The sequence below is a fragment of the Pseudorca crassidens genome, chromosome 9, assembly GCF_039906515.1.
Source record: "Pseudorca crassidens isolate mPseCra1 chromosome 9, mPseCra1.hap1, whole genome shotgun sequence".
NCBI lineage: Eukaryota > Metazoa > Chordata > Mammalia > Artiodactyla > Delphinidae > Pseudorca > Pseudorca crassidens.
Genome location: NC_090304.1, coordinates 107,441,051 through 107,462,048, shown reverse-complemented (window position 1 = coordinate 107,462,048; position 20,998 = coordinate 107,441,051). Strand labels below are relative to the sequence as shown.

Genomic DNA, 20,998 nt, shown 5'->3' with positions numbered 1-20,998 from the left:
GGTTACTGACTGCTGAGTTGGTCCGGCTGCTCGCTGTCTGTCCGTGCCCGAGGCATGACGGAGAAGCCAGGCCCCCCGCACTAGCCCTCGCCTCTGAGAGCGGCCCCTGGAAAAGACGCTGCGCCTTGTGTTAGTGCTTTGTTTCTCTTTTCACTTTTTAGAAATGTCTCTGACATGTGAATAACGCAAGAAAATAAAAAGGCAGGAGCTGATTACACAATTACCAGTAAACTCTATCATCGTTTAGAAGAGCAACACACAGCTAACGCCATATACAGCATGCAGTAATGTCTGAGAAAGGACCCTGCTGAGAAGGAAAATGGCTAGAACCCTAACAAAAAAAAAATATATGTATATGTATACTGTATAATATATGTCATCAAAAAAAGCATCACCAGCAAACTCAAGATATGGTGCAGGTCACCCTTCCGTTTCTAAACAGCATGTAGAAGTGTAGTATTGTCTGCAACAAATGCCAGAAGCAGAGGACATCTGTAGCGCTGGTGGAGATGTTGGTTAAATTGTATGTGTGGCTTTTTACTTATTTTTTGGTGGATTTGCCAAATCCTCACCAGGTAGTGAAGGCCTGGTGTGCTGTCCACCAGTTGTAAACCTAGGTAAGAAGTACACTATTCACGTTCAACGTTTAACAAACACACTTCTCTTCACCCCTTTCACTTGTGTACTTTTTTAGTTTTGTCTTGTTTTTGCACTAAGTTTTAGACTCACATCAGAAAATATAATTAATAAAATTAATAATGAATCAGAATCCCTTGTTACCTATGATGTCCATGTAGTAAAATGAAAACAAAAAAAGAAGTTTAACAATATCTTTTGTGACTGTTGATTGTGGGATTATTGTAGCTGACAGGCTGTCCTGTTTAGTTTTCCTTTTTATTTATCTTTTTGTTGCTGCGTTTCATCACACACACAATAGGGACACAGTTCAGGAATGGGCCTGCAAGCCTCCCTCTGAGTTCTTCTCTACTGACTGAATCTGGGGTGGCCGACTCCAGAACTTTCCTTGGGGGGGGGGGCACTGTGGTGGGCAGAACGGCTGAGCCCTTGCCCGACTGGTAACGGAGGTCACGCCATGCAGCTTGCGGGTGGGTCCAAAGCCGCGTGCATTCTTCCCGTTTGGAAAAAGAAAGAAAACTCAGCTGTACCTACGTATCTGCAAGGCGATTTCCAATGTCCTTGTTCAACCTGTTTTCCCAAAGTATTCTCTGTTCCCCTCCCGCGAATTTGTGTCCCCTTAGGCTCTGAATTTCGTGGGATTGTATCTGCTTTAGAACGGGGATGCTCGCGTTGCTCTTGGTCGCCGTGGCTGATGTGTTGGTGGCGGTGGTGACGGCAGCTTCTCCCCGGTGGGGAAAGTGGCACTCACATCAAAATTTGAGGAGTAGGTGCAAAACCAAAACCAGAAGAGGTAGCAGCCAAACGCAGCCAGCCCTCCTCGACGTTCCGTTGCTCACTTCGCTGATGGCGCCCGGGCCTGCAGACACAACACACCTGTCGTGAGCCTGGCCCCTCCAACTGGGAGCATCCAGCATCCCAGCTCCATACCCAGAGGCTGCGTTAGCCTCGATCCCATGGGCACAGCTACATGATGGGGCGCCCACCCGGGCAGGAGGGACCTCAGGTTACAGTGTGCAGGTGCCTGCTACTCCTCTGCTGTCAGAACATGCTGAGGCCACGGCTCAGGGGCAAGTTCAAGAAAAAGGTGGCTGATTAATCAACACCTTACACAGAACTTCAATAAAGTGAGACCCCTGCACTGTTTGCATCATCGTCCAATCCCTCCGAGCACTGCCCGCCTTAAACATTCACGTGACCCTCCTGTCATGCAGGAGAGGACTCGCTGGACACACCAACTGTCCCCTGCGGCTGCTGCACTGGCCTCGGTGCCCCTGCTGTCCATCACTCGGTCCCAGGGCAGCGCACTTGGCCTCTCCCCCATCTGGATCAGGTAACAGCAGACCTCCTGAAGTATCACATGCTTGAAAGGTCCAAACCAGCTCGCCTGAGGTGGAGGGGGGATGAAGCAAAGGGACAGGTGGCCTCTGGCCGTGTACACAGGAGGAAGGGAAGATTTCCATGGACACTGGGATGCAGAACGTGCCATGATGTGTGTCTGCTGGGGGGGAGATGGATGGCGTATTTTCCTAAGAGGCACACACCAGCCTGACCTGCACACAGATACTCTCTGACGTGGAGCCACATTGGGGAGGCAAGAAAACTATGAGGTCATACAATTCCCCAGCAGCTTCCCTGTCACTGGAAGCAGAAGGTTTGTGGCTCCCTCAGCCCCGTGGCCACAAACGCCTGTGACAAATGGAGCTCTGATTCGGGAACAGTGCACACACGTTTGGATGCCCAGATGAATTAGGCACCCAGTGAAGCAGGGCATCTTCTCAGACTGGACTTACTCTGGAAGGCTCTTGCACTGGATTTAACGGAGGCATTTAAAGCTGGTGCCCCACCGCCGCAAGTCCATGTCGTCACTGGGTTGAAGGGATAAAGCCAGAACCTGCTTGCCTGACTCGGATGCTGGACATGGAGACACTTCTGGCTAATGCAGATCAGCATCAAATCAGGCTTCTTGATTCCATATGGAATCATTCCAAGTCCTAGAAGTCCTGGCTTGGAAGCACTGTCCCTGTGATTTATTCCTTAGACCTTTGGGACAAATCTCTGATTCTGGGTCAGTGGCTAAACAGTTAGGAGTTTGAAATGCACCAGGTCATCCAATCTGTGTGTCTCTGGTGCCTGGTTCAAACTGCAGGGGAGCAAAATTGTCACCCCAAAATGTCTCTTTGGCATGCAGATTACTTCCAGCTGAAAGCAATCAAGGTCCAAAAGACTCAGGAAGAAACTCTGCCCTTCCCCCAACTACCTGAAGAATGTAGAAAGAAGACCTGTACCAGGAAGGGAGCTGTCACCATAGGTAACTACAGTGTGACCTGGGTGTGGAGACAGGGATGAACCTGCAAAATCTGTTAGTTATTGCTCCTCTCTGTGTCCATCTCCCTGCCTAGCCCAGAAATCACTGTCTACCAAACACCCGCCTTTCCTTCTCTACGTGAATTGCCTCCCCTCCCTCTGAAGTCCTAAGCCTCTACCCCCAACATCCTCTTTTTTTCTTAAACATTTATTTATTTCTTTGGTTGCACCAGGTCTTAGTTGCAGCACACGAACTCCTAGTTGTGGCATGCATGTGGGATCTATTCCCCGACCAGGGATCGAACCCAGGCCCCCCGCATCGGGAGTGTGGAGTCTTAACCACTGCACCACCAGGGAAGTCCCCCAACATCCTCTTTTGTCTTTAGCTGAAGGTGGTATTTAAGGTGAGGGTTTGGGGCATTTTGGTGAGTTAATCACTTTTCCTAGGCCTCTTCCATGTATACATATTAGTAAATTTTTGCTTTATTTTCTCCTGTTACTCTGTTTTATGTCGATTTAAGTTTTAGACCGGCAAGAAGAGCCTAGAAGGGTAGAGGAGGTTTTCTTTCTCCCCAACAGCAGTGCTTCCAAGGCCCGAACTTCCTGGCAGCGCAAGTTCTCCTGAGGAGAAGGACAAGAGATGCCTTTTCTGTTCCCCGCCGGGGAGGTGAACGTCTGGGCAACACAAAACTGAACGCTCTCCTTCTGTCAGTCCACTGGGATACCCGTGACAAAGGAGCAGCCCCAAGAAGCACCATTCAGACTTGCTTATCGTTGACCATTCAATTGGTTGCATCTTCTGAAATCTAACTACTATGTTTCTATATAAACCACCACCAGAAACTCTAGCCTTTATATTCAATCACTGCTATGTATACAGCAGTCTCTGGAATCTCCGGAGAGAAGCCGGCCCCAGGGCTTCTAGAGTGAGGAGTTATCTGTTCCTCTCCTGTGAGAAAGCCCTTCCTCTCTGGACCACTCCAGGATCCTTCCAGGAGAGCCCTGCCTCTGCCTGAGGCCAACTCTGAGACAGGGAGGTTGTTCTGAGTCCCTGGGAGCAGCTGGGTTCCAAGTGTGACGGGAGGGCTGGTGGCTGCACCGCTCCCCAGGTGCACACTGCTCCGCGATTCCAAACGCATCCTGCACGCCTGGCTCATGGCGCCTGGACAGACACGCATCTGTTCACACAGGGCTCCTCTCTCACCTCTTTTCTCTCCTGAACACTGGCTCACACAGCTTTGAAACCCACTCCCCACTACCCCCCAACACAGCCCTCCCATCCCCGCTCCTGGTAAGCGAAGGGGGACATCGCCAGTTCCCACATGGAGATGCTCTCTGCCTCTGGCGCCTTCCACCCCTCTGGGCTGCCCGGCCAGCAGACGTCTCCAGGGAAGAGGATGAAGGATGCACACGCCAGGCAGACAGCCCAGCAGGGGCCTGGCTTGGTTACCAGCTCAGAAAAGTCAGGAACCTTGTCTGCCGGCCACAGAGTCTGAAACGCCCCACAGGTGGTGGCTGGGAGCTGGCAAAAGTGCCCGGGGAACCTGGCAATGGCCTTGCGCGGCAGGTGCTCCGGTCGCCTGTACTGCTCCGGCTCCGCCCGTGCCCTGGGACGCACGCAGGAAGCCTGTGGGGAGGGGGCCTGGCTCCCTGTCAGAGAACTCCTCCCAGAGAAGAAAGGAAAAGGCCACTGGGTGTGCCGGGGGCCCTCCCTGTGTGATGTTCCGTGGCCACCCTCCTGACCAAGGTGGGTCCACGGGGCTGTCACTCCCCTGAACACCACTTCCAGCCTGGCCTCGCTCCCCCAGCGCCCTCCCCTTGCCCCGCCCAGCCTCCCTCCTGGACACAGCTGCCTGCAGGAGGAAACAGGGGTGGTACCTGGAGAAACCCGGAGGCAGGGTCTCCTCACATCCTCTCAGAGGATGTGCACCAGCTCTCCGCCACCTGCGCCTGGACCCCTCGGGTTGACTCCTTGTGCCAACTCCAGGCTGCTGTGTCTGTGACTCCAAGCTGATCAGACCAATGATGGATTGGATTCCTTCAGCCTTTACAAAACCTCCCACCTGCTCCGTAGGACACGCACTGCATTTCCTAGTCTGCCTGTCATCTGCCTCCTTAGCCTCGCGCCCCGCCCCCACCAGCAGGCGGGCACCACACATACGTGTGCGCACACGAGCGTGTACCTTCCAGCCTATTTTATTTAATTCCCATCCTTGCACCTTCTGCCTGAAATGCTCTTCACCTGACTCACTCGCACTCCTCGTTCCAGGTTCTGTTCTGGCCCCAGTCACCTCTTCCAGGCAGCCTTCCTTGACTTACTCTGGTTTGCTTCCACAGCACCATACACATCCCACTATCAAAATATGCACCACCCTGTCCTACAATTATCTTTATGTGTCTCACATGCATTTCTTCCCCTATGCTGTGAGCTCCATAAGGGCAGGGTCTGTGCCTAGCTGGGCACCCAACAGGTATTTAATAAACCTTTGTTGAAAGAAGGAAGGAACCAGAACATTGTGACCTGTGCTACATGTCCATGCTTACGTTGTCTCTGTTTTTCTTTTTCTTAAGATTCTACTTGGAAAGAAACCCACAAACCAAACCAAGAACAAAGCAAAACATTCTCTCCTACCTTGCCTCTGGCTTTACCTCCATTTTCTCATCTGAACACCCTTCCCCCCTATTTCGAACTATTTCCAATAAAAGTCACTGAAAATTCTTGTGGTTGAGGGAAGATATTCACAGAAGTAAAGCCATATTGGTTAAAATTCTAGGTGGAGGGCCTGCAACTGGAAAGGGGTTCCGGCCCCATAAAGCCCCTCACGTAGGAGATGAAGGTTATTATCTCCCGCCCTAATGTGTGGAAACTCAACCTCGGAGACCTTAAGTGACTTCCCCAAGGTCCCGTGACTTCCGTCTCCAAATACAATTATCTTTCCACTAACTCGGAGCTGCCGCGTTGTGGAACTCGCACATCTCCAGCGAGGAGGAGAGCAGAGAGTGAGGCCACAGGACCTGCCCTGCCGGGCACGGGTCAAGGTGGGGAGCACACAGGCCCTCTCACACTGACCGGCGCAGGAAGCTCGCCGTGAGAGGAGGACCTGCTGTCCAGGCAGGCATGGATCCCAAGCTCCCGGAGCAAGGCCCTCTCAGAGCCCTTGCTGGCCAGAGTGACAGCTCAGCCCATCTGCCTGGTGACTCGGCCACACGGATGAGGTCTCTGCTCTTCATCCAGCCACGCTTCCACTCTGCGTGGAATGCTTTATTGCCTCAATCTCATTATAGAGCTCTGGAGGCCTAAAGAGACTAATCACCAGGACCATTAGGGTCCCGGAGAACTGTGATGAGTGTCAATTATCCATCGGAAACATCTGGATGCAATGAAAGCCTCAAATAAGATGCAATTTATTTGTAGCCAAGTGACTCACCCAAGAACCTCCCCCTTCCTTCCCCTTTCCCCTCCCTCCTGCCACTTCCCTTCCAGCTCCAAGTTAGAGAGAGAGAAAGAGAGAATAGGGTGAGCAGAGGCCAGCATGCAAGGCCAAGGTCTAAGAAGATCATTGCATTAGAGCATCCGTGTGCAAAGGAAAGAGGCGGGCCTGGTACACAGGGGCCGAGACATGGAGCTATTTGGGGCACTGACAGGTCCTCATTAGTGCTGGCAGCAAAGACAAGTTAGACTTCTGCAGGGGAGGCACCCGGGGAGAATCAGATGTCCTTGGGGACAGTTGATCTGAATTGACACAGGGCCGGCCCAAGGTCAGGCGGTTCCCACCGGGCTGCCTCCTGGGGTTAGTGCCGAAGAAAAGGCATCTTGCAAGAAGGGAAAGAGTCTTGGGCACCTCAGCCCACCAGGGCAGCAGCTGCCTGGAAAGTAAGCATACCAACCTTTCCCAGGGGTCAGAGCTGTGGTTTTGACTTCTAAAAGAAATGAAAAACAAGCCACTGTTAAGGCAGAGAGCAGCCAGAGACACCCACTTTACCCTCTGATGGTTTGGGGGAAGGAGGCTGAACTTCCGGCCCAGCCCCCAGACGTGCACCCCTCTGGCTTGCTGGGAAGTCAGTTGCCATAGGTTGAGTGGGGGGCCGGGGAAGGATGTGAGTGATGGTCACATTGGAACCCTGACCCAAAGAGAGCCAGCACCCCTACCGTGTCTTAGCAGGGGATATGCCAGTACCGTGGAGCCCGAGGTCCCAAGCCAATAACCACTTTTTGAAGAGTAACCTTCTTTCTTTGGCCCCCAGACTATCCTCGAATTAGTTGAAGTCTGCAGGCTTTAGTATAAAACTGGCTCATACAAATAGGCCCTCCTACAGCAATCTGAATGCAGGTAGCCAAGTTCTGTTTGAGATGTAAAGTTAACTGGCATTTATCAGTGCATCTTAGAAATACCGAGGAGCAAGTTTCCACGTACCAGAGGAGCCCAGACCTTTGATAGCTGACCTCTCTCAGATTCAGACTACAGGAAGCTGGCCCAGAGGGCTTCCTCTCTCTGGAGCAACCAAAGGCATTAAGACCTGCATCCCTGCTGCTGGGACCCACCTGTGGAAATGTTGGGCACCAGCCCCTCTCTGCTGTCTGACCCAGGAAACACCCTCATTCACCAATTCAAGCTCTCAGGCCAATCCACAGAGCCTGTTCTGCTGACCAGCCAGCAGTGGGATGACCTCTCATCTTTCACCTCCCTCTTTAGCTGGGGGCCTCTGCACATGTTCACCCTGGATACAGAGGGTGGGAAATCCTTCCACAGTGTATAGGGGTATCAAATCGCCATGGTGCACACTTTAAATATCTTATACTTTTACTCATCAATTATACCTAAAATAAAGGAAAATAAAGCTCAACAAAAGAAAATGACATTAAAGTCTTTTGCATCGAAGTGATACAATTCTCTGTGCAAAGGTCCTCGCATGTAGAAGGAAAGACAACCTAGAAATAACTCAGCCTAAACTCGACTACAACATTTGACCAAAATCAGGTGAGTATGTCCCTGTGCATTCAAGCTCTCAGTCTACTCTTTAAAGGCATCTGAGATACGATGCAAATCTTGATCCAAGTGGACACTAGCAACCCTGAGAAGCCACTCCGTGGGTGGATCTAAGATCAAGGTTCAAAGGGGTGACTCAGAGAAGATCTGATGCACAGTCAGGGTAGTAGAGAAAAGCCAGGAGTGCCGGTCCATGCTGTCTGCTGTGCGTTTAGCAAGGACAGTCCCCTGGAGAGATTACTGGGCCCTCAACCCCAGCCTAGTAGCTAACCAGGGGCTGTTTCATGAATTTCCTCATTCGGGCCCCACTGTCTTGAGCCTCCCTGTACCAGGACGAAGGGTGACTGGAAGGAAGGGGGACAGTCTGCAGAGAGATGCTTGGAGGCATAAAGGCATCACGGCCTTTCGCCCCCAAACCACAAGCGGTGCAAAGCAGGGCACGTGTGAGGGAGGGCAGCCCACAGAGTGATGGGCTCTGTGGGAGGGAGGACGCAGGGAGGGGTTCTACCTGGTAGTCTGGCTTGTTGGAACTATCTGGAAGAGGAGTACAGTGAAAGCACAGGCTCCTGCGGTGCTCTGGAGCCAGGAGTGGTCTTCCGTGAGGGCAAAGATCTGAAAACAGCTTCATCTTAGTAGTTCCATCCAGATCCTTTCCCGGTGACTCTCCAAGGTCATCATGCCTTGGTGTCCACATGGGTAAAGGGCTATTTGACACTCATTCTGGACTTTCCTAGAACTTAACCTTTGGGCTTTTCCAGGTGGCAATGTTTCAACCCCTCTGCCACTCATGTATCTCACCACAGTGAGGAGGGAAACGTAACCAAGGCATTCTTTATGTTTACTGGAGACCTCCTGCTGAGCTCCAGCCCACTCCCCGTGATTTGGTTCTAAGAAGAGATGTAGAAACTGTTTCTACATCATGTTTATCATCATGAGGTGCTAACACCACTGGGCACAGCTTCCGGGAGTATGAGCCTCTTCGAACCTCCAAGCGTGTACGAGCTCTGAGCTCAAGGCTTTGCGTTAACCCTTGGCTATCGACAAAAACAACGATCCTTCAAATCTAAGCATGTATTTTTCTCACCAAGAGCTCGCCTGAAATGTGTGATCTTTTTGTTGATGTGTTAAGGTGAAGCCAGGTAGAGTGGGAAAGAAAGAAAGAAAAAATGAAAGAAAAATAACATAAAAACAACAAAAAAGGAACTGCTCCCTTTAAGCCTCCAAGTTAATACCTCTGGTCAAGCCATGAAGTGATCTTTCTGCCCCCAAGCCCAGCTGAATCCAGGTACCTAGGTGGGCAAAGGGGTGCTGTCTGATTCTAATGGGTGGGGCAGGGCTGGTTTCACACCAGGATGGTTATACAGGACAAATAAACCTTCCAGAAACAGCGTGAAGGGATCTTTTTTGGTACCTTCTGTATCTAGACACACGTGCCACAGAAATGCTCACTGCTGGGTGGCTGCCCTTAATTAAGTATCTTTCATCCCTGTAGGGAAAAACAGATCATCTCTGCCACTGCAACTGTTTCCCTCCGATGCACAGAGTTGACTTACTTCCGCCTTCTTTAATAAGATGATTTGATGGTCACTGCAAGGTTCGCAGGCATTAATCAGCCAACCTTTCCCAGCCCGCTGATAGCATCAAATCTGACTCCTTGCCCAGGAGATAGAAGACAAAGGACCTGAGGCTGGGAAATGAACAGCCACCGGGTCGCTGAGCTTGCAGTGTGCCCCTGGCACATATGCCTCTGAGGTAGGGCGTGAGGGATGGCGGTGCATCCCTGAGTCCTCAGTTATCACGGCAAGCGTCCTGCACCACCAGATATTAATATGAGAGGGGGGCATGCAATCTGTTGTGTTTGCAAAAAGGGAGCAGAGAAATACTTCAAGGGTGGCAGAAAATGCTGAGAAGGAGGGAAATTCTCTTATCTGAATCTTTCTAGACCCTCCGGATATTAAGTAGCAAAATAGCTTGGAATGTCTTTTAAAGCCAAGCGTTCCTTGTCCCTGGAAATCCATTGGAGGTGAGGGGAGCATAACCTGGGAGTATTTCCCTGAGAAAAGAGGTAGCTCTCTATTCTATGGGACGCTAGAAAAGGAGGAGGAAAAAACAACAACACACACGCGCGCGCGCGCGCACACACACACACACACGTGCGCGCGACACACACACACACACACACACACGAATGAGAGAAATATCCCAGCAGCGAGATCTGTTTTCTCTAAAATACTCCTGAGCTGCACAAGAGTCCAACAGCTACACGGAGGACCACACTAGTCCAAGTCTTGGAATGTCCCAGGTTTCTACCAACTGCAGCTTCTGGCCTGGACCCATTGCCCTGCACCCAACAAGAAGGTGAAGGGTGGGAGCAGAGTAGAATCAGAGTAGAGAGCTGGCCTGCAGACCCTGCCCCAGACTCAGTGGCCAGCAGAGCAGGTGAGAAAGCTCAGCTCTGCGTCAGCAGGTGGATCCTCTGCTCCTGGACCCATGCTCAGTATCAGGTAGTGATTTGTTTGTTTCCCGATCGGTTTTGTTACTGTTGGCTTTAGCGTGGGATGTGCCCCCTCCATGCCTTGAGGGCACCTTCGGTGGAATTCTAACTCCTTAGCAACGCCTCCCTGTTTTAAAAGTCGCTTTCCCTCTGAAAGTAAAGATCTCAGTGATCAGAATGAGCTGAGTCACTTCTCAGAGTCCCTTGTGAAGCATCTTCTGCTTTCCGTCCTGTCTCTCACACATCCCTTTTACCATTTATGCCCTTAGCTACTTTTCTAACGCTCTTTGAGATCTGCGGATACGCCTTGCCCAGGGGTTCGATAAACGTAAGTTGGATCAAGTTGAACCTGGACACTTCCATCGACCTCACTTTTTTTCTATTTCTTTGTTTCATTTTCCCCTTTGCTGTCTATCACCAGGGTGCCCTACATCACTAAGGTGAATAATGCATCCCTGAATCATTTCACAATAAAAGCATTCTTCCTCATATGTCAAACAGCTTCCCATATAATTCATTTTCTTCCATCCCCTCCCCCGCCTTCCAAGTCTAACGCCATCGCCCGATGACTGTTTGTGCAACGCGAATGGATGAACAGGTGGGATGAGAAGGGTCGGGGGGTAGGTGGAAGGTGGGAAAAGACATGCCCGTCATTGCTGTCACAGCTGCCTTCCTGTGGGGCTCTCTGAGGGTCTGCACGGTCCTTAGGAGGAAAACATAAACAGCACACACGGCACGTGTTTGATTCTACCGCTCAGCCTGGGCCCACTCCTGCCCAAATGTTTAGTCACAGTCTAAATGAATCACTTTTGCTAGGCTAGGGAGCTTGCGAAAATGTGAAGGGCTGAGTAAAAAGAGGTGAGAGATGCAGGTGTCCTACGGGGAGAGGACTTGGAGTGGAAGAGGTGGAAAGGGGATGGGGAGAGGGCTTGAGAAATGAGATCATGAACCCCTGTGTCGTGACAGGGGGAGGTCCCTGTATCCGGAGACTGGACTCCAACAATCTAACGTGCACCTGGCGATTTTCAAAGCCTTTTTAATACACGCTCTCAGGTGAAGGCCGGAACAGCTCTCAGATAGATAAGGCAGCTCAGTTCTATGTCACAGAAGAGGAAATTGAGTCTGAACGATGTTTCCTGAGCTACCCAAGCGCAAAGAACACCCGGAAGTCGGGCTCTGGACTAGGGCTCAGCGGCGCCCACTCCAGGTCACTGCTGCTGAGGATCCCGCAGGTGCGCCTGCCCACCTTTCTTTCCCGGAGACCCTCCCCGTGAACCTGCTGCTGCAGCTTCAGGACCATCCGAATCTCCCTGCACAGGATGTTTGCTTCTATGGCTGGGCTGTCAACGGGACTCTTGTTATGAAAACTGCTCAGTGGGTGGACTTCTCTGCCTGTTGGTTCAGCCTTTTGCCTCCATCAGATCTCCGGGCTTTGAGAAGTTAGTGCCTTTTCCTTTCCTCTTCCCTCCTAGCCCTTCTGGGGAGGTGGGCAGGGTGAGCGGAGAAAAGGGGGCCATCCTTGGAGTTTCATCGGCTCCCAGTAACCTCCTTAGCTTCTGCTGCCATTCACTAAGCACCTATACAGACAGGAGCCTGGGGTGATGCACGGCAGGGGGTGGGGAGGGGGGTCTGGGAGAAAGCGGGGAGGAGAGAACCCAGACAGCAGGGGTGGGTGGGATACTGACCTTGTAACAAAGTTGAGCTTGTAGGCTCACTTAGCTCTAAAGCAGGTGGGGATATACAGGAGAGAAAAATGAAAACAAACACATATATTATATACAGTAGCTATATATTGGCCATATATAGTTTGTATACTGTCTTTCACACACATTTCTGGAGGGATGGAGAAACAAAAGAAGACACAAAAACCAGAGGTGGTAGGACAAGATGCAGCATGAGGAACGCTGAAAGGTGGGGTGCATGCACACAGGATGCCGCGGTCGGAAGGTGAGGGGCTGGCCATGCGCACGCACCCCAGCGCGGGCAGCACGGACTCTGCGTGCTGAGCTGGGGTGCTGATGTGGTAACACAGGACCAAAGTCCCTCTCCAGATGAGATCTGTGTCACATCCACACCCACACTGTTTCCTTTTGGAAGACCTAGTTCAGGAATTTCTGGTCCTCATAGCACCATGGCAGGAGCAAGGTCCTCCCAGGAACCTCTGTGATTCAGGATCACAGGGGCTGAACTCTCCTGGTCCCCTGCAGCCTCTGGAACCTTAGGGACAAGGTGCTCAGAACCCTACTGGTTCCTGATAGGAAAGACCACCCCTGCCCCGTTTGGCTTAAGTACCTCAAAGATACTGACCCTGATGGCAATCTCCCAGCACCAGCATCCCTCATTTTTCAACGTCAGGTCATGTGTACAGCTTATGTGCAGGTTGGTGGCAACATGATGCTAATTTAGCCAGCTCTCTGATGCTACAGGAGAATGAGCTTCATCACAAAGTATATTCGCATAAAGTGAACGCTGCTTTCCAACCTGCTCAAGTCGGCTTGATGGCTCTGAGCCGAGTCTTCTGATAATAGGAAATGACGTGGGAAACTCCCTAATGCATTTACATTTGTTAAGAGGTCTTACTGACAGTGGGTGGCAATAGTTTAGGGGCCGCGCTCTGTGGACCAGCCACAGCAGAGCTGATGCGGTGGAAACGCCCATCTTGCCCGTTAGCGGGATCTCATAGCCTCGTGGTACTACGTCACCCAGGCGGCATTCCTGTGATGGGCTCCTCAGAAATGCTCTCTCCAATGAGGCTAGAAACTTGGTTTCTGTTTGATTAAATTTGGAAAAATGCTCCAAACTTTTTCTCCCTCTTAGAGATTTAGTGTGTAAAGGCTCTGAGACCTCCCGTGTTAAGGAACATGCCCACATGGGCCCCGTTCATCTTTGCTGGACCCAGGCTTTCTACACTTATCTGACTCCATACTATCAGTTTTTAGAGAGCCCCCTGTACTCCAGAAAGCTGGCAATTGTAGGACTGTCCCAAGTGATACACAGGGTGACATGAATGCTGACAGACCGGTGGGGATGAGGGCAGAGGTTTTAACTGCCAGACATGGGTCTGCGGAAAGGAGCAGATTTATGGCACGTGCTTCACTGCGTTGCTGGTCACAAATGCCAGGATTTCACTCTTAAAGTTTGCTTCTTCTCTCTCTTCTCATCTTAGATGGCTTAAGGGGAAGGGGCCGGGGAATTAGCAGTGATAAAGCCAATTGCAAAACCATTTCATGCATCTGATTTGGAAGAGCAAAGGGGTCAAAGGAGGAGGGAGATTGTTTATAGGAATGAGCAAGGCTATGCGTGGAGAGCAGGGAACTCAGGGGGAACCTTGCATCTGCAAGGCAAGGGAAGGAGGGGGCTGCCCCTTCCTAACCATGGGCCTTCTGTTCATGCAGACAGACACCTGCCCAAAAGCCAAAAGGCTGACAAACGTGAGGGGCCATGATGACTGGCCCTGTGTGGGAGGCATGAGACACACCAATCGCTCTAATCACAGCTCTGCCCATGCGGGTCTGCCAGCTCTGGGATCAAGGGCAGGCTTCCCCTTCCCGGCCCTCCTGGATAAAGCTGGGCTTTATAAGGGGGATGGAATGTGATTTGGAAATCGAGAGGGGACAGTGGAGCAGCACAGGTGGGCTACCGGGGCAGGCTGGGTCCACTGCGCCATGGAGAGGATTGGGCAGGGCAGGGGGAGGGGCGCTACTTGAAGCTCTGGAATTATCTGGGGGTCCTCAGAATAAAAAGGATTTAGGTTCCTGCCAATTTTCTGCTAACTTCCTCACCTTTCCCTCCCTGTAACATTCAAGAGTGCTTGTTAACATGGTGGACGTGGGACCAGACTCGAAAAATTCCAAGCTAACTGAACTTGTTGGGGCCTGGAGGCATTTGCCCCCAAAGCAACCAGAGATTAACCCTGTGGGCTGTGGGGAGAATCTGCCTCTACCCGGGGATGGAACCCATCACGGATGCCGGATGAGGCTCGGGCATCCAGACTCACTTCTGTGTACCTGTTCTACCCACAGAAGTGCGAGACGTCGGGGTCTAAGAGGCAGCTTGTTTACTCGCTTCCTTTCCTTGTTTCTGGCACCAGTACAGTTGCCGGATATGTAATGAAGGCACAGCAGTTTGCCTTGCACACATTAGTCCTCAATAAATAGCGACTGAATGAATTAATGCATGAATGATTATGGGACTTCTGTCCGGATGGGGGCTTGGTTGGACAGATCCCTTCAGACAACACCCTTGGACACAAATGGAGAACTGGGGAAACACTCATTTTCTAGGTTAATTCTTCCTCTAACGCTAATAGCACTCAGGATCCCAAGGCTCAGGATTCTACTTTTATAAATACAATGCAGTTTCTCTTACGTCCCAATGGCCAGAAAAAGTTTCAGAAGTGGTAACATTTCACACTCATCCAGGGAACAAGTACGGAAATAGTGCATGTTCCTCTCTGGGCTCTTAACTATTAGACCCAACTGTAATAACCACAGTCAGTTCAGAAGATACAGAAGGGAAAAATGCAACGTCACTTCAGTATCTTCAAATCCTTTTCTCTGATATCAGGATTCTTCCTAGTATAGAATGACACCTGGTATCTACTTTCATACGTGTGCTGTTTCCCTCTCTCTCTCTCTCTCTCTCTCCCTCCCCCTCCTTCCTCCTTTCTTGCCCTTCTCACCCACCCCTGCCTAACTACCCCTGACTCTCTTCCACGCCCCCGCTGCCCTTCCCTCCTGCCCCCCGTCTTCCACACGCCCCTCCCTCTTTCGTTGCCCAGCCTGGGCTTCCATCTCACCGAACAGTGTGATGCTGGCGTTGGTGTGGCCCAGCTTGTTGGAGGCCACACACGTGTAGTTCCCATAGTCATGTTCAGAGACGTTGAGGAAGATGAGTTTGGAGAGGAAAGGTCTGTTTTCCACTTTGACCCCCTTCTTTCCTTCAACCAGCCTGAGACAAACAAAAGACAGACCAAAAAGAGAAAAAGGAGATGGTTTTATATATATATATATTTTTTTTTTTTTTCCTCTCATAAGGAAGAAGAGAGACTCTGGAATTAATGACCTTCCCTCTGCCCCCTTTCTGTCATCACTATAATCACTTATTTTTTTGCATTCAACTACACAACAAGTTGGCCCCAATCACACATAATTGCATTTCTCTGTTTTAGGTGTGTGCCTGGAGTCCTTCCCTGGCACAGTGCAGATATCCGTCTCCCTATGAAGACAGTGAAGTTCTCTGAAGGCAGGTGCCTGGAACAAATATAACGTGCCAGCTGTGTGCACTCAGCCCAACAGGATCCGTGCGGTAGGTGCTCGGAATTGTGGACATAATTGATGTTGATGGTGGTGATGATGAACACATGATGGTGACGATGATGACAACCGGAAAAATGAAAAACTCGGTGTTCAAAGAGGAGGAAAACCTGAGGGGTTTGAAAGAACAATGTTTTTCCAAGCACCTGAGTGATAAAATTATCCCTTAAGAACTTGAGGCATTCTACAGATAATACCTTATTTTGGGCTGTGATTAGGATTAAAGAATCGGGGATCGTTTTTACGTTAGGGGACTCTGAAGGGCCTAGGAGTGGTGAGCTGTCCACAGTATTATAGCAACTCAGCCTGGAAGAGATTACAGATGCCTGAGAATGTGGCCCTATGTGGCCAGGACTGTCTCCCCGAGCTGTTTCACCCCATCATGGAGTCCAGTGTGCCACGAGGGCTCATACCGACAGCCGGGGCCACTTACTAAAAGCCACAGAGAGTTAGTGGGAAGGACAGCCAGGCACGCTTATTAGAAGCACAGACACCATTACAGGGCAGACAGAGAGGGAAAGCCGAAAACTGCGTTAGAGGTTGGTAGGGCCACATCCTCCATCTCTGGAGGCTGTTAGTAGCAATTCCTACTGAACTTACATGTCTACATGGAAATTATGAGACCAGCTCTCTTCTTTTCAAAAAACTCTAGAATGCTCTATTTCGGAAAATGGGCTTTAAGCCAACCTTTTACTTCCCCTGAAATAATTTGACTTCCCTGCCCAGAAGCTGAGTCTGTGCTACAGGAAAGAGAAATACTAGTGGGGAAAATCATCCTTCTGAATGGAGGATCTCAGGGAACTGGTCAGCTGCGGCTGCCCGCGTAGGGCCCGGCTGGAGCAGGACGTGTAGACAGTAAAATATGGCAAGATGATCGCGTATGGGGACAGGCTTGCGGGACACAAATTGGGGCAAATGGCTGTATTGGAGTCATCAAACCGAGAGAGACAATATTCAAGGCAGAAATAGAAAGTAAAGCCCAGCAGGACAATGATGAGAAAATGCTTTGTAAACCATAAAGTGTTATTTGAAATAATATATTTCTGTGGAGTCAGACACTGCAAACTCCCGCCTGCCCCTGGGCCACAGGACGTTTTTGGCAGAGATGTCAGCTGTTTTGTTACTATCTGAAGGTGCTGTCGTCTCTGTAGGAGGACAGGATGGCTCTCTCCTTCGCCAAGACTTATGACCACTGTGATGAGAAGAGCAGGATTTTGGCCTCAGTCCTAACCCAACGTCTGTCTCCAGGGAAGTCAGGGTAGGGTTGAAGGAACTTGCCTTGCTTTCTTTCCATTCTGTAGATTTTCATCTGTGAGGCTTTGTCTCTCCTAAGTGAGGGGCAGTGAACCGGCCTGAGTCCAGGGACTTCATTAAAACGTGAGCACAGTCCAAACCGAATGAGGTGTCTGGCTGTGCGGCCAGACACCACTGTTCTATTTCCAGCATGTTCCGTAGATGCTGGTCCTCCAGGGGGTGCTGTGCAGAGAAGGCTCTGAAGCCCACCTGCCAGGAGGCTTCTCTGAGCCCGCCAAGCATATTGATCCCATTTGCCATTCTGATGCCATCTCTGGGCTGGGGAGGAAGCCTTCACGTCAGAAGCAAGCTGTGAACTAGATTTCAGCTCTGCAGTGGGGAGAGACACTTACCCAGAGCAGGTTCGGCTCGAGAGCTCGGAAATGTCTTTAGCTAAAAGCAGAGGAGGGCGGCCAGCGGTACTCAGAGCGCCTTGCAGCTTCTGGGATGACACTCCGTGTGGTCACACACCTCCTCATCCCATACCACTGCTGAAACCAAGCAGGACTCGGTGGTGCTCCTGGGCACAAAAGCCTTTCTGTATCCCCTGTTTCTTGTTTGTAGGAAATAGACTCCAGTCAGCCTCCATGACCTTCCCTGAGTTCCAAGGGGCAGGTTCAAACAGATGCTAATCAGGGAAGGGAGGGGGATGCAGAGACAAGGGAGGAGTAGCCAATACACGATAGTGCAGCCCTGGGGCAGGGTCCTCGTTCCCCCTCAAGGGATACACATCAGCTGTTTTGCAGATACTGAAACCCCCTGTGTGTTGCCCACAAGCATGTAGACCCCAGACCAGTTGGAACCAAAAGGTTGATGGTGCCGATTCCCGCTTAGCTCCCCACCAACCGGTCAGAAGAATGTCCACCAGCTGATCACGCCCTCTCTGAACCATCACTATAAAACTCCTCACTACCCACTCCAGGTCGGGACACACAGATGCACTTCAGTGTTGGGGTGCAGAGGCCGGATTCGGCATCACTACCAGGCTGCAGCTTCTTGATGCTTTTCAATGGCTGGAGTCCCGTGGATGGGTGGTCCTTACTAAGGACAGGGCTCCCTTCCCTCTCCCTCTGATCAATGGCACACACGGTGGTGGCAGGTGTCGAGTGGCTAGTACACAGTCAAGACAGATTTCTACCCTGAATTCTGAGAAAACTGCCTGCCCCCATCACATAGACTCCTTTGATTTGCCTCAGAAATCCCCTCAGCTCACCAGGAATGTGAGCTAGCTTAGAGCTGGTCTTCCCCCAGGCAGGTGCAATCTGCCCTGGGAGACCTGCCTGGAGGAGGTGACCTGCGAGTGGCCCAGGAAGGTCAGGCAGTGACAAGACTTCAGAGGCAGAGATGCTCTTCTAGAGCTGGGTGCCAGGAGGACAGACAACTGCATTCGATGGTCTCCCATTCCCCTCCCATTTACACAGGGGAATAAATACACGAGCAGCAAATGGGAAACCGAGCGGAATCTACTAAAGGAGAGAAAAGGAGCTGCCATGAGGACTCAGACAGAGGAGGACGCAGAGGTGCCTGAGCCAGGGGCTCTGAAAGCCGCTCCCCACCATGGTGATGGTGCCGGGCTCTTCCCTCCTGGGTGAAGCCTGCAGCCCCCCTCTGCGTGACGCAGCAGCAAGCTCTCTCTTCCTACGCCCACCTTTGGCCATATTTGCCTAAAGGCTAATCTCCTTTCCTCCACGTATTTTAAGATTTTGTTTCTTCTACATTTTGCTCACATTTTCGTCCCATAGAGAATGAGAAGAACAGGATGCAGCTGATTAATTTTCATGAAGGCTCGGGCCATGGAAAGTTCAGGAATTTACCCTGGAGCTCAATAGATTTTTGTTTTTTGTTTTGTTTTGTTTTCTGATACTGGACCTTCACGTCTCACTTTTGTTCTTAGTAAAGGAAAGGATAAAAAGGAAGAAAGAGGAAGCAGGATTTCAAAGAAAGATACCCATGTTTATTTATTGGGAAAATACTATTCCCTTCTGAATTCTTGGACAAAAGGAGGAAAGCCAGCTATTTCTTCTTATCTCTCCCTGAGTTTGCTTTTCCTCATTCTGTCTCAGTACTTCCATCTACAAAATGGGCTAGACAGGGCTTCCCTGGTGGCGCAGTGGTTGAGAGTCCACCTGCCGATGCAGGGGACGCGGGTTCGTGCCCCGGTCCGGGAGGATCCCACATGCCGCGAAGCGGCTGGGCCCGTGAGCCATGGCCGCTGAGCCTGTGCGTCCGGAGCCTGTGCTCCGCAACGGGAGAGGCCGCAGCTGTGAGAGGCCCACGTACCGCAAAAAAAAAAAAAAAAAAATGGGCTAGACACATACAATGCACCTAAGTTGCTGCCAGAATTGGTCCCTAAAGATGAAAAAGTTCTGCTTCTCACTTGGAAGGAATATGATGATACACAATGGGTCCTCTGACTCAGCAACTCTTGGTTCTAAGCAAAGTCAGGGGTTGATGCAGAGACTGGAGGAGCTCTTGGTGTCCGGCCCCTTTTTTTAAACTTATTTTTTATTGAAGTATAGTTGATTTACAATGTTACATTAGTTTCAGGTGTACAGCAAAGCGATTCAGTTATACATTTATACACATATATTCTTCTTCAGATTCTTTTCCTTTATAGGTTATTACAAAATATTGAGTATAGTTCCCTGTGCTATACAGGAGGTCCTTGTTGGTTATCTATTTTATATATACTAGTGTGTATCTGTTAATCCCAGACTCCTAATTTATCCCTCACCCCTTTCCCCTTTGGTAACCATAAGTTTGTTTTCTATGTCTGGGGGTCTATTTCTGTTTTGTAGGTAAGTTCATTTGTGTCATTTTTTTAGAATCCACATACAAGAGGTATCATATGATATTTGTCTCTGTCTGACTTACTTCACTTGGTGTGATAATCTCTAGCTGCATCCACGTTGCTGCAAATGGCATTATTTCGTTCTTTTTGATGTCTGAGTAGTCTTCCATTGTATATATGTACCACATCTTCTTTATCCATTCACCTGTGGATGGACACTTAGGTTGCTTCCATGTCTTGGCTATTGTAAGCAGCGCTGCTATGAACACTTCCTGGTCTCTTCAGGAAAGAATCCCAAGGCACTGGAGATGTTCTGAGACGTGTAGGCAGCAGCTGGGTCTCTCCCGGCATGAGTCCTGGCCTGGAATTGCTCACCTGCTCTCCTTCCCAAAGTTCCCCTTTTTGTTGCTTTTTTCCCTCAGCTTCTCAGCCTCTGTCACTCTGTCCTCCTCCTCTACCCCACATACACCTCAGGACCTTTTTGTATCGCCCCCCTCCCCATTGTTACGAATGTGTTCTGACCATGGACAGCTCTTGCACATGTATTTGCCGTTCATCCACCTGAAAATAGCTCTTTGGTAACAGTAATCGCGCGTTGCCTGGTCCCCGGAGCCACTGAACCCTGTGCTAATGTGCCATTTGCTAACTCCTCACGGTGACAATCTTCAGTGATCATGACAAACATCCTGATGGCGGCTGCAACAATAGGAGGGGATGGGAAAGGCCCCTCTCTTTTCTCCTGCAGTGAAAGTACAAGCCGGGCACAAAGGGAGGCTAACTCGGGTCACGGATGCTTTCATGCACCACCCCTGAGAGTGGCTGGAACTGGACCGGAGTCCTCAGACACAGCTAACTTAGTGCCCGGGAGCATTCCTTCCTGATGCCTTAATGCGAGCCTGAGAATGTGTTAAAAATAGCTGCAGGCAGAACACATTATTTTCTAGGCCTATAAAAAACTCACAGGCTCCTAGTGGCCTTTCCTTTGAGATTTTGCTTCCCTTAAAAAATAGTTTTTCTCAGGCTTGTTGGTGGGCGAGTGCCAGTTCTGCACGGCAACGTCGCAAACACAGCTGAAGTTCATTAATATCAAGAAAACACTTGTTTGTGTATTGTTTCTCCCTCATAGGTAGGAGGAGTTCAGGAGAGGACTTTGCAGGAATCCATTTGCATCCCT

General features: G+C 50.5%; 1 protein-coding gene across 10 annotated transcripts in view; it reads right to left on the bottom strand.

Moving 5' to 3' along the window:
• Nucleotides 1-642: 642 nt before the first annotated feature.
• The window catches only part of NTM (neurotrimin), a 934,251-nt gene continuing 913,895 nt past the window's right edge, over nt 643-20,998 (bottom strand). For 5 of the 10 annotated variants that reach the window (XM_067751604.1, XM_067751610.1, XM_067751608.1 and 2 more), the window contains 4 exons: nt 15,224-15,375; nt 12,111-12,146; nt 6,832-6,864; nt 643-1,495 (listed from right to left, as the gene is read on the bottom strand). In XM_067751604.1, the coding sequence (XP_067607705.1) occupies nt 1,389-1,495; nt 6,832-6,864; nt 12,111-12,146; nt 15,224-15,375 (328 nt within the window). In that variant the 3' untranslated portion in view covers nt 643-1,388. Of the gene's footprint in view, nt 1,496-6,831; nt 6,865-8,439; nt 8,544-11,979; nt 12,003-12,110; nt 12,147-15,223; nt 15,376-20,998 lie in introns of those variants that run through there. The other 5 variants (XM_067751605.1, XM_067751606.1, XM_067751607.1 and 2 more) reach the window with 5 other exon arrangements.